The sequence below is a fragment of the Rissa tridactyla genome, chromosome 5 (assembly GCF_028500815.1).
Source record: "Rissa tridactyla isolate bRisTri1 chromosome 5, bRisTri1.patW.cur.20221130, whole genome shotgun sequence".
NCBI lineage: Eukaryota > Metazoa > Chordata > Aves > Charadriiformes > Laridae > Rissa > Rissa tridactyla.
The window spans coordinates 76,125,336-76,138,191 of record NC_071470.1 but is presented as its reverse complement, the minus strand read 5'-3'; the positions used below and the strand labels follow the sequence as shown (position 1 = coordinate 76,138,191).

The 12,856-nt window shown below is 46.8% G+C and overlaps 1 protein-coding gene across 2 annotated transcripts; it reads right to left on the bottom strand.

The window, feature by feature from the left end:
* Positions 1–338: 338 nt before the first annotated feature.
* NPFFR2 (neuropeptide FF receptor 2) lies at positions 339–11,310 on the bottom strand. 2 transcript variants are annotated; one of them, XM_054203231.1, is made up of 4 exons: positions 11,300–11,310; positions 3,595–3,920; positions 1,718–1,817; positions 339–1,179 (listed from the first exon to the last, which is right to left on the bottom strand). In XM_054203231.1, exons 1-4 carry the CDS (start codon positions 11,308–11,310, stop codon positions 339–341), a joined length of 1,278 nt encoding a protein of 425 aa, XP_054059206.1. The 2 variants fall into 2 exon arrangements, with proteins under 2 accessions (XP_054059206.1, XP_054059207.1); XM_054203232.1 differs by lacking the exon at positions 11,300–11,310 and having other exon boundaries at positions 3,595–3,943.
* Between the last annotated feature and the right edge of the window lie 1,546 nt (positions 11,311–12,856).

Below are 12,856 nucleotides of genomic sequence, written 5' to 3'. Positions count from 1 at the left end.
TTGTATCTGAGTCAATAATCGCTGTTCTCTTTTTCTCTTATGTCATGATAAATGGAAGGCAATCCCATTTTAATCACGCCTTTGCTCCAGCCCAGTTGGGGAGCAGCAACTCATGGCTGACCGCAGGGGAGCTGCTGCTGGTTCCAGCTGGTAAGGCAAAGGGCTGAATTTGGTTTCCTCCTTATATCAAGTGTTGAGATATTAGGCAGGTCGCGTACCTCCTTCAAAACAGAAACATCTTGGCATTTTTGTCAGACAGGGCTTACAGAGCATGAGTTTCACAACACAAAAAATAAGCTCTGCTGGGCATAACTTAGGTAGGTAGTTCATCTGGCGTTTCACTGAATCCCATCGTTGCAGGGCTCTTCTAGATCCTCCATTACCAAATCCTGCTGGTTATTCACCCAATTTCCTTTCTGAACAGCCTTCCCCTCCTCCTCAGCATTTTGACAAGCTTGGTCCTGGGGCGGCTGGTAGTTGGTGGCTGGCAAAATGGCATTGCTTGGGCCTCGCTGGGAATAGACCTCCCTGGGAACCGTCCCCCTGAAACAGAGCTGGAGTTTAAAGGCTGCCTGAAAGCCCCGGCGAAAGTTTTCGTTGAAGAAACCGTAAATAATGGGGTTGACGCTGCTGTTGAAAAAGGCCAGCCAGTGAGCAAAGGGATAGATGTAGATGTTGATGATCTGCAACTGGATATCTGAAAGGTTGGCGTAGTCTGAGAGCATCATCAGAGTCCACAAGGGAAGCCAGGAGAGGGTGAAAAGCAAAGCCACAATAATCAGCATTTTGATGACTTTTTGTTTCTTCTTAGAGGTGCTGTGCCGCTGCTGCTGGCTGTGTTTTCCCACCACGGGCATGGCTGTGTTGAAGAGCGCGATGCTTATCCTGGCATACATGATGACAATGAGCGACAGGGGAGCCAGATAGATGTTGGCAAACAGAACCGTGGTGTAGATCTTTCTCATTCCCGGGTTTGGCCAGTCCTCTCGGCACCAGTAGACGGGGCGGGTTTCATTGCCGTAGCCAAGGATCACCCTGAAATGCTTCTCCTCTCGTACCTGCAGCATGACTGCAGAAGGGCACATGATGGCCACAGCCAGAACCCAGATGACCACTATGATGACGACTGCAGTGGAAATGGTCAGCTTCTGCTTGAAGGGATAAACGATGCATCGAAACCTGTGGCAAAGACACCCAGGGACACATGCAGAATGCTAAACCAAAGGGGCAAGCGTTCACACACATTTCAAACCGTATATCTTTGAAAAAGCATGGCTGGAATCATCTCCTCGTCCTGCATAAGCCAGGGGAGTTGCGTTTAGTTGCTCTGTTTAACAGCTGTGTTAGTAAAAACTATCTTAAAAAAAGTTAAATTTGCTGTCAAAATGTCATCATTGTGATCTGTCCCTGCATCAGCCTGCTGCTTCTGCTGCTTCATTGAACCGAAGCAGGCCCTCGTGCCTCTACTATCTAGCTTAATAGCTGAGGAACAAGCTGGTTCTGGGCAGCCGGGTGTAGCCCAGCTGTACCATCTCCTCCAGTGGAGGAGCAAAGTGCTATTTCTCTCTTCAGACCCGGCCACCTTTGGTTTTGCTTAGCAGCCTTAGGAGCAAAATGCATCTCATTTATGGCAGTGTTGTGTGGATCAATGAATCGGCCTCAGCGGGAGGCCAGAGGGAGAGGAAAGCAACAGCTTACAGTCTCTGTGTCACCTTACCTGTCTATGGCGATAGCAACTAGAGTGAAGACCGAGGCAGAAACAGAGATTCCTTGGACCATCCCGCTCATCTTGCAAACCAGGCTCCCAAATGGCCACCCTGGAAGGAAACAGGCTGTTGAAATTGCCGCCGTCTCCCTGCAGCACCGTGCTTAGATGCGTAAGAGGAAGTTTCTGCCCCAGAACTAAGACATTTCTTTTGCTCTGTCAGGCCATAGCAGGGCTTTCTGATGTTCCAAAGAACAGCAAAGCAAACGTTTGTGGTTTAACACCCTGTTAAAGACAAGAAAGGGAACTGACTGCTACAGTTGATTGTTCTCTGTGTCTGGCTCACAGCATCCACCGAGTCTTCCTAGACATGTCAGCTGGTATTGGGAAAACCCCCTCCCAAAGAGGGAGGATGTGGAAGTCAGCAAGGACAGCCCCAATCAGAATCACAGAGTGGCAAGGGTTGGAAGGGACCTCTGGAGACCATCTAGTCCAAGCCCCTGCCAGAGCAGGGTCATCCAGAGCAGGTGGCACAGGAACACGTCCAGGTGGGTTTGGAATGTCTCCAGAGAGGGAGACTCCACCACCTCTCTGGGCAGCCTGTGCCAGGGCTCTGCCACCCTCACAGTGGAGCAGTTCCTCCTCATGTTTAGGTGGAACTTGCTATGTTCAAGTTTGTGCCCATTACCTCTTGTTCTGTCACTGGGCCCCACTGAAAAGAGCCTGGCCCCATCCTTCTGACACCCACCCTTTAAGTATTTATAAGTGTTGATAAGGTCCCCCCTCAGCTGTCTTTTTTCCAGACTGAAGAGACCCAAATCCCTCAGGCTTTCTTCATAAAAGAGGTGTTCCAGTCCCCTCAGCATCTTGGTAGCCCTTTGCTGTCCCCTCTCCAGCAGTTCCCTGCTGTCCTTCTTGAACCGGGGAGCCCAGAACTGGACACAGTACTCCAGGTGCGGCCTCCCCAGGGCAGAGCAGAGGGGGAGGATGACCTCCCTGGACCTGCTGGCCACGCTCTTCTTGATGCCCCCCAGGATGCCATTGGCCTTCATGGCCACCAGGGCACATTGCTGGCTCATGGTCATCCTGTTGTCCACCAGGACTCCCAGGTCTCTTTCCACTGAGCTGCTCTCCAGCAGGTCAGCCCCCAACCTGTGCTGGTGCGGGGTGTTATTCCTCCCCAGGTGCAGCTCCCTACACTTGCCCTTGTTGAATTTCATAAGATTTCTCTCTGCCCAACTAGCCTGTCCAGAAGGTGGGTTAGAGGCTTGTCTTCCTCCCCTCTGACTTCCAGTGACTTGAAATGCCTATAGAGCTCCCTCAGAAATGGCAGCAGCGTGCAGGTGGGGCCATCGATGTCTTGGCTTAAGGTGACTGTAGAGTTGCTGCCTTCTCTGTCGCTGTGTGCGTGGAAGAGCGAGTGCTGGTTACAGCCCCCTCCTGAGCAGCCTCAAAGCACCGGCACCTCCAACCTCTCTGCTGAGAGGGCTGTAGCGGGGCCTAAAGCTTTTTAAGGAGCCAGGCGGGGGGTGACGGGTGAGAGATTTTGCCCCTTGAGCCCAGTGTGCAAAACGAGGGCTCCAACTTTGCCCTGACCTTTCTCAAAGGCGTTGGTTTCTTATGCCACGGACAGAGTTAAGGAGCGATCTGTGCACATCACCCGGCTTTCACGGAATCACGGAATCTTCAGAGTTGGAAGGGACCTCTAGAGATCATCTAGTCCAACTCCCCTGCTAGAGCAGGATTGCCTAAAGCACATAGCATCCAAGAATGGCTATGGTTGGAAGAGACCTTTAAGACACTCTCAGGGTCCCGAGGGAGGCCAGCGCTCAGAAATGCAGGCGAATCCCCCCCGAGCTCTTTCTGCCACGCGGTGTGAACCAGCCTACCTGCCACGATGTTGTCCAGGAGGGTGGTGGGCATGCAGAAGATGCCCACCAGTAAATCGCTGACAGCCAGGTTTAAGATGAAAAGGTTTGTGACCGTACGCATGTGTTTGCTCCTCAGGACGACAAAGCAAACCACTCCGTTGCCCACCATGCAGAGCAGGAAGATGAGGAGGTAAGAGACGATGAAGACAGCTGCCACTGAAGGCTGATGAAGGTAGAAGTCCACGTAGGAGACGTTGCCTTCCCAGTAGAGGTACTTGTATAGCCCAGTGTCATTCAGCATGTGAGGCCAGTCGAATGAAGAGTTTGAGTCCATTTTCTTACTCCTGTTGTAACGTGCCTTGAAAGATAATTTTTAAAAAGGTCATTTTAGTGTGCTTGACGTGGTCTAGTTTGGGTATACCCTCTGCTGAAATACACGCACACCTGTGTGTGCTCCTCCCTCCGTGGCTCGTTTTAACAGTCCATGTTCTCAGCCTCCCCAGGCAGGAAAAGCAACAAATTAGTTTGATTTTACAGCACAGACATACAAAAGTGACCAATAGGACTGCTGAAGGTTTTCTTCCTTCTGCAGACTCCATAAATTAAGTCTGTCTTTTCCCAAAGGAGAGGAAAGCCAGACAGGCTGTAAACTGGCCTACTGTGTTGTGCCAAGTAAACAAACCAGCAACCTGAACAGTTTCTTCTGAGAAAAAAAAATAACCAGGGTTCTCGAGAAATCCATTTACTCAGTAGCTTGACTCATCTGGCACTCGGGCAACAGTGAGGTGGCTCAGTCGGGAAAAACAGTGGTTAAATTAAAGCTTTCTGAAGTGGTACAAGCCTTCTGCCTGAATGTATCCAAATCCAAACCCATTGCATTAAAAATTATAAATTTTTGTGTGCAGCTGGTATTAGACCCCAGTGGATGTTACTTCCTTGCTTCCAAGGAACAGAGATGGGAAGATGAGCCTGCAAACGTGAAGGCCGACACCGTGTTCCCAACAGGCTGGAGCACAAGAGAGCTGGATTCGTTTCCTAGCTCTGCTGCTGAATTCCCGTGGGATCCCAGGGAAGTTGTAATCTCTGCTGGTTGGGGTTTTCCTGCTATAAAAAGTGAGTAATTCTTCTCCTGTGTCGCTTACTCATGCTGTAAAGTAAATTCTCTCATCTTATATTTTATTAGTTTACTGCTGGCAAAACCTACAAGCTTTTTCGGGGAGACTTTTTCCCAGTCTGAACTTTCTTGATGTTGTACCATCTACAAATAGCTGTGCCTGTTGCGTTGCAGTAGCAACGCTTTTGCTGCTGGCATGGTTCAAAGGTGAGGGACGCAAGAGTTTTTATGGGGACGCTTGGCGGAGCTGAAAGAATCGATGTAAGGCAGGTACCAAATTCGTATGCCCCAAACTTCCTTCCAAATTGAACTGATTGAGATGAACTTTGTAGGCCACGATCTATTTTCTTGTCCTCTAGAACCTATAGTTATAGGAGATGCTGCACCAAAATTGTAAAGCAAATTTTAACCGTGACAAACTTTTAACATGTATTTTATACAACTCGGAAATGGCATCAGTCTCTGTAACAGGCCAACACTGGCATCTCAACATTTATGGCTGACACCAGCTAAGTAGGCTCGGGAACAGCATTCAAATGGTTTTGCCACTTTTATTTGATCTACCAGATGGAAACTTTGAGACTTAGGTAAGGGGAGTAGGGAAAATGATCAGATTGCTGTCTGCCGCTAGCGCCAGCAAGATGGCTTTTGGATAATTCTTGCTTAAAATGGGCCCTGGGGTTCGATTTCTTTAACTTGCGTATGCCTAGAGATGCCTAAAGAGGCCGGGGGGTGGAGGGGTTCCTAACTTAACAGCAAAATGACTTGGGGGCAGAAGGCATAAAATGTATGTGTGGGTGCAGGTGCCTTAGCAGAAATGGAATGTAAATGAAGGCACAAGTATCCAAATGCGGGTGAGCCTTGTGTGTGAGGAAAGGAAAGGGCTGGCTACACCTCTTTCCTTGGGGAAGGAAACTCGGAGCAGGCCCTTTTTTGTGCGCTGGCTTTCGGCTGCTGTGCTGGTTTTCCCCTGTCTGTGGAGTAAGGAGAGAAGGTGACATTCTGGTGTCGCTCCGCTGAGGGCAGCCCCCTCCCCAGGAAAAGGCAATGAGTGTTAGGTACCAACCCTAAAAGGACGGGTGGTTTTTCTTCATTCTTTTTGCTGGGTTTGACTTGAAAGACTTTCTAATTTACTTTCTGCCTCCTCCTGGTGTTCCCTGATGTATTTACGCACAGCTAATTCTCAGGAAAGCAGCGCAGCATTTCCATGTTTTGCTTAGCAATGGAACTCAATAACATCAAAGCCTTTGCAAGTGTTTCGGGTAGCAATAAAAAATATTTATTCTGATATGCCTCAGGTTTGGAACAAGCAGAGTAGTGAAAAAACCCATCATTTTCTGGCGTCTTCTGCCTTTTTAGAAGTCAACAGCAATACAATGTTTGTAATGGGTCTGTATTGTCACATAGTCGTTAAATTGTCTGTACGTTAACGTAGGTAGACAAGAATCTGAAATCTCTTGCAAAAATCTGGCTGCTTGTATGTTTGAACAGAGCAGGGTCTACAAGCTAGCTGTAATAGTTGTATATTCTCCTTGTGGAGAAAGACTCTGTATTTATCTGTATTGGGTTTATTCAAGGTATTTTCAAAATGATGGAAAATGTTTTTATTCAAATGTATTGCGTGCCAAATGCTTTAACTAACCAGAGATCAGAGTCAGCTGCTGTGGAAATACTGTTTTAATGCCAATGTCATTATTCCCTCGAGAGAGCAGGCACTGGGGCGTTTGCAGACAAACATGCCCGAGCTGAAGAGTGTCAGCAGAATTCAAACAGCGATATTTGACAACAGCAGTTGACGCTGTTCCTTTAATCACAGATCCCGAGCTGGGCTTCCTTCATCCCAGGAGACGCTGCATCGCTAAAACCCCATTTAAAGCTCAGCATCTCTCGCGCTCCCCTTGGGCCCCTGACAAGAAACGGAATTATTGCTGCTCGTCGTCCCGCAGCCGTGTCTCAGGGTGGCCCAAGGGAGATGAAGGTCTGGAGGAGAAGCAGAGCTGACCACAGGAGCTCCCTTCGCTGGGGAAGGCAGTGAGAAATCTATAAGAAGGAATCGAACCTGCTGCTATTTGCTCTGTAGCTCCAAGTCACTTCTGAGGCTGCCAACCAACAGGATCCATCCCATTGGAAATGCGAGGGCTCTTGTGCTCAGGCCTTCTGTACCTGCTGGCTCATGGTGAGAGTAAGCAAGGAGCTTGGGTGGACACAGGGGAAGGGAAATAGCAAGAAAGTGCAGCAGAGGGTGCCAAAAATGTGACACTTGTCACATGTTGGGAGCAGACAAGGCAAGGGATGGAGCTCCCCTGGGCTAATTGTGGCATTTCAGACAGGAAATGCAGCTGTGCCGGAAAATAAGAGCTCTGCTCTGTGCAGGACTCGTGCTCCAGAACGGGAGTCTCCCGTCCGGTTTTGAAAATTTTGGCAAATAGTGGCAATACCCCCAATTCCAGGAGGGTGGAAAAAGTCAGCCCCATAACAAAAATAAACATGTATTTGGCTCCTTCATTTTGGTTTCTCTGAGGTTCCACCTAAATTCATGTTCTCCATTGTTTCTCTGCAAATAGGACAGCCACAAATGTATTCTTTATTATGATATTATTCTAAATGATCACTAGTTTTCCTCTGTAATCCTTTGCTTCCCAGAGGCGGTGCTTTAAGAAGGACGCTCCCGCGTGGGGAAGATGGCTTTTGCCTGGCGCTGTGTTCCCAGTGCCCGTGACCGACAGGAGCTGTGCCGTCACCAGCGGCCCTGCAGAGGAGACAGAGGTGGCTTTCCTTCCCCGCCTGCTCCGGTTTGGCTTCTTGAGGGGTCCCTGATGGCATGAGGGAGTTGTTCTTTGTCATTCTGTGAGAGAGGAGCATTGTTCCTCTGAGGAGATATTTATATGGCACGATTTATATTGTTTATATGATGTGTCTATGGCTCAGATTTTATTGCTCCTTTGCACCTTATGTAGACAACCCTTCACAGGCTCCACAGGCTCGTGCTGGGCTTCTTACAAGTACAAATTGTTGTGCGGGTAGGACTAATATGAGGCTTTGGTCCCTGGAGTACACTGGTGGGTCATTCCTGCGCGATTGCAGTATTCTAGTGAATTAATTACTTATTATTCTGTTCGTTATGAAAACTGGAATACCTTATCACACTAAAAGCAGGAGGAATAATTTTATAATAACTTTTTTTATATGTATCTTAGGTTTTCTCTCTTTCTGGCAATGTATTCTAAAGAAACAGCTTTCAATCTTTTCAGTAATGAACTCTGGCATAGTTTTTGTAACTGCTAACGAAGAAGTTGCGAACAGCCGCGAGGCAGAAATGGAGCTGTGTCTGTTTGTCTGAAGTCGCCTGATCGCAGCCGCGCTGATGAAATTTCCTCTCGTTGTGGCTGTAGCAAAGACAGTGAATTCGCGGTACAAATACCGTAGCTTACAGGAAATGGAAAAGGTACGGGAATTCTTATTCTATTGAAGCTGAGGTGGAAAAGGCTTGGCTGGAAGGGGGAATGAAGGCAGCGCCTTGTCTTTTCCCAAGGGAGTTGCCAGCTAAACCAGACAGGGATAAATAATCGAGAGAGGCGCAGAAGACAGAAACATCAGTCATCTAAGAAAGGGGAAAAAATAATGCAATGCATAAATATTACAGGATGATAAATAAAAGTAATTTGCTTCCACATGGTAATTTGATAAGGGCACGGCCTCCCTACTTCATTTAATATATTGGAGGAAAATCCGCAAACAAGTAAAGCGAGAGCCTCCGTGAACGAAAAACTGCCCGGTCCCACAGGCTGGGTTTTAAAACACATACGCTGTTGAAATCCCAGGAATAACGCCTGCATACAAATATGCAGCCTAAAGCCTCACAGCGTCACCAGGACATTCTCATGCCACTGGATGTAGAAAATTATTTTTCCAGTCTTACAGAAACAGTTCAAAGTAATTATGAAGTCGATGCAATTATTTTTATGTTGGCCAGACGAAGGAAATCTGGTAACCTCTTTTTGTTATCTTGATTTTTGTGTGTGTGAATTCTCATCCCAGAACCCTCTGAGGCTTTAGAAGCTGGAACAAAGATAAGGAACCTTCAGAGACATGAAGAACAGAAGCGTGTAGTTGTGGGAAAAAAATAATATAATGGGGTAAGCGCTAAAAAATTTCTTCTGCCCTTGTCCTGAGTTCTATACTCAGTAATGGGTCAACTACAGAAATTTCCTGGAGACCTTGGAAAATGATAGCGTCTCTGTTTGGCTGAAAAGTTAGAAAATGCTGCTTGCAAAATGGAGCCACCGAGGGATGGCAAAAGCAGCGGTACCTCATTCTGTAAATGCCTTAGAAATAAGGAAGAGACAAATGTGTGGATTATGCTGTGACTCAGTGGATCAGCAAAAGCTACTGACCAAGACAAACAAATCAATTTTGCCTAAAAAAAAAAAAACACGTAAAAAGATCAACTGTGAACATTCCCAACTCAGTGACGTGTTATTGGCAGTTATTTTTAAGAATTAAGTAGGGTATGTAAAATAGTGTGAGAACTGGAAGTGGTCACGAGTGACCTCTGCCTTAAGGAAAAGTAATGGTTTTGGAGGAAGCGACAGCAGGGAAGGATGTCCGATGGCAAGCCAGGCACTTTGCTTGCAAAAGACCATTTCTGAGAGAAACCAGCTTAAACCCAACATCCGTTCACCAGGGATGCGCTGCACAGCAACACGCAGCGAGGCAGGAAAAACCAGGGCAACCCCTGACCGGGTGGTGGCACTAATGGGCACCCGTCTGGGGTTTGTACCAAGGTACCAGCCGAAAGGGAGGCAACAAGCAGCACGCCGTACGAAAACGGCACGTAAGCAGGACAGTAGCGTACAGAAATCCCTCCCTGCTGTTCCGTACTCGGGGCTTGTCTCCTTTGTCGCATTTAGTTCTGCTCCATTTAATTCAGCGCAGATTTGGATCAAGTGTGGGAAGTCTATAGGAAGTTCACAGGAAAGATCAGAGGGCTCAGAAGTGTGACCTAGAGGGAAATATCCTAAGATAAGGCGTCGTTTAATCTAAAAAGGTAAAATGTGGCAATACGTTTTCTCCTTTTGCTGTGAATTTCAGAGATACTTTCTCATAGCATCACACCTTTCCACAAGTTGGGCGTGGAGGACGTACGTCTGCTGTTTGTTATCAGCAGAGCTCATCTTTGCTTTCTCTTCCAGAGAAAGAGCGAGGCTTCGGCAACAGCCCAAGACCAAGTTCCAGCCTGAGGCTCAAGTACGGGACAAGCAGAAGCGCAGAAACGAGCAAGACAGCCTTCTGCCCAAGTCGAGCTTTCAGTGGACTGTCCTTAACTTCTGGGAAATTGTTTTAAGGTATGTTTTAACTTCATTTTGCACTTAATGTCAGTTTGCCATATTAGTAGAGAGGTGTTCAGCCTGTATCATACAAGACTTGAACTGCAAAGTACAAACTCTGAGGATTTTTATGAGTTGAGGCAGTAGAACTTGCTCTTAAAGTACTTTATTTAATTTTTCATACATCAGAATTTCCCTGATGTTTCTTAGAAATACCGAGGAGTGTCTTATCTCAATGTGAGCACTGAATATCACTTGGAAAGGGTTGGCTTTCAGCTAGGAAAAAGGAGCTGTGAAAGAAAAGCCACACTAAAAATAGCAAGTTGCAATAAAAAAAAATTATTTTCTTACTGGCACTTACTTCCATGAAGAAAAACAAAGTGTACAATGAGCAAATTTCTCATTTCTAAATGGGCAGTCCCAGGGAGACGTACCACTCTTGAAGTTGCATGCAGAGCTCTTAGGAAGGGGCTTAAACTGTTTGTCCTCCCCTAACAGTCATTTATCTGCGTGGTCTGAGCTGGGACCAAAGAAAATATTTTGTCAAAGGATTTTTTTTTTAAAGGTCTTAAACTTTGCCTGTCTTGTCTAATGAAAAAGAACACCACCATCAGTAGGATTGCTCTAATAAACAAAACAACCCTTAGTTGCAGATTCCTCATCCATCGGAGCTAGGAATATAAAACATGTCACTGAAAAGCCCCATTTCCAGTGTAAATCAGCAGGTGCTAATGGCAGGTGAAGCATCCACAGCAAGGCTGTTGCATTTCTCTAGAATGTATTATTTTTTCCTCCCTGCTTCATTCTTCTGACATTCAACTAATACGACACAGTTTTCATGTCAAACATTGATTTTATTACCATTCTGAATGAATAAGAGTAAAGTTCAAAATTTACCATAGCAAAACCTCGCTCTAGCTGAGCATTTTCTGCCGTTCGCTATTAGCTGACCTTAAGATGCCAGTGTAGGAACTTCATCCTTCCCAGCACATACCTGACTCCCACCACTTTGCCCAGAACCATTGGAAATGTGAAGTATCCCATTTGGCTACTAATTGAATAGGGGGTGGGAGTTTGGCACTCAGTCGTTTTGCCTTGTTCTCCATGGTGAAGCGACATGCTTCCCAAGGAGATGGAGAACATCAACAGATACAGCCCCAGTGTTTGTAACTTGGGCTGAGCCCGTCCTTGATTACACAATAAAATGAAAGTAACCTGACGCTTCGGTGGCAAAGAAATACAGAGAAAATGTTTTCTGCATCTATGTTATGACAGCTGTAACATAACATACATGAATTCTTGGAGAATTAGAGCTTGGGCTGCTTACCTGTTGCTTGGCAGCATATTCCTATTTTTTTTTTCCCCCGCTTAATGCCTAGTCAACCTTTAAGCTTCTGAATTTGAAGTTTTTCTATTTGATGTGTCACAGGCTGTTTTAAATTTTAACTGAAATCTCAGCCAACTGTTTCCTGAAAATAAGGTTAAAGTAAGATTTCCACACCCAGGCACACTTACTCAGCCCCTTTATGAAGAAGCCGAGCAAGTCATAGGATTTTTTTAACTCTCTAATACTTGGAAATGGCTTTTTGTCATCGTCACAAGAATTCCCCCAAGACCACTCACAACCCCAGCCTCCAAGTTACCCCTCTAATAGCTGCCTTTTTGCAACTGGAATGTAAGCAGTCTTTTTAGCCTTAGTCCTCTGGGCCAGCGGGGGTGTGAGGAACAAGGATGGTGCCACCACTCATGTCGGCAGCGCAGGGGAAAATAATCGTAAGGCACCCAGTTGAGCACAGGGCGAGGAAATAATCCAACAGGCTCAGTGCAGGGCTCAACCCGGTGGTCACAACAACGGACTCACACCCCAGCCTTAAAGTAATAGCTGCCGAGTCAGAACCCTGGCACCTAGGGGAGAGAACATCTGTTTCGAAGTTGCCCAACACCTAACTGAAAGCTCTCCTAATGGTTATCGAGGCCAAGTTAAGGTATTAGAACACACTTCCTGTGTATTGTTACGCCACCCGATAGTGTTCTTGTCCCTTTGATGTAGTATTATACTGAAAACATGAGGACTCTGAGAAATATCCTTTTTTCAGCCAGTGCCATTTACCTGGTGTTCAGGATGCTTTCAAAGACATCCGTACTTGGGGTGTCTTCCCTTTCCAGGGTTCACCCCCCTCACTGTGTAATTTAGCGCTGTGGAGAAGAGCACTGGGCTTGCTATAATCAAGGAATGGATGCTGTACGAGCCAGAACTGCGCAGAAAGCTGAGTGCACCCGTTCCATCTGGCCTTTGCTATTCAGAGACGCATTCAGAGGACAAGGGATGAGTTTTTCATTACATTAAGTGGGTCTTCTCGGCTGAGTGGCAAAACTCCAAAGAAAGCACTGCAGGGAAAAAGCTATATCCAGCAAGAGCAGCGTTCTCCCTGTTCAGCAGGGCCACCCAGCGCAGCAGTGCTCTGAAATTAGGCTGGCAAACCTGCCCCATCTCTCTCTCCTCCTCCACTAACCTTGGCTCATCGGACATGCCCACTGCTGAGCGTGACGCTCTCGGTGTCCTCTGCTACTCTGCTCCCTCACGCCTTGCTTGCATTTACCCATAATAAATAATAAAGTAATTCAAAGGGAGAAACAGCTCCCTTGTTGAGAAGCTTACTGTGGAGTTCAACTATTTTAATTAAGTTCTCCTGAGATCCCCTCTCTAAGCAGCAGCTTCCCCTCCACCACTGGGAAGTGGCCAAGGACCCCACTAAACATCGTCTGAACTGGTCTGAGCTTTTCTCACTGGAGAGATACTCCAGCGAGCACTTGGCAGTAAGTGTTTTGGATTAAGCCA

Bases quoted from the DNA above. Each gene is read 5' to 3' on its own strand.
- NPFFR2 (XM_054203231.1), bottom strand. The intron at 1,818-3,594 runs GTAGGCTGGTTC...GTTTCCTTCCAG, and splicing joins CCTGGACAACATCGTGGCAG to GGTGGCCATTTGGGAGCCTG. The intron at 1,180-1,717 runs GTAAGGTGACAC...TCTTTGCCACAG, and splicing joins GTTGCTATCGCCATAGACAG to GTTTCGATGCATCGTTTATC.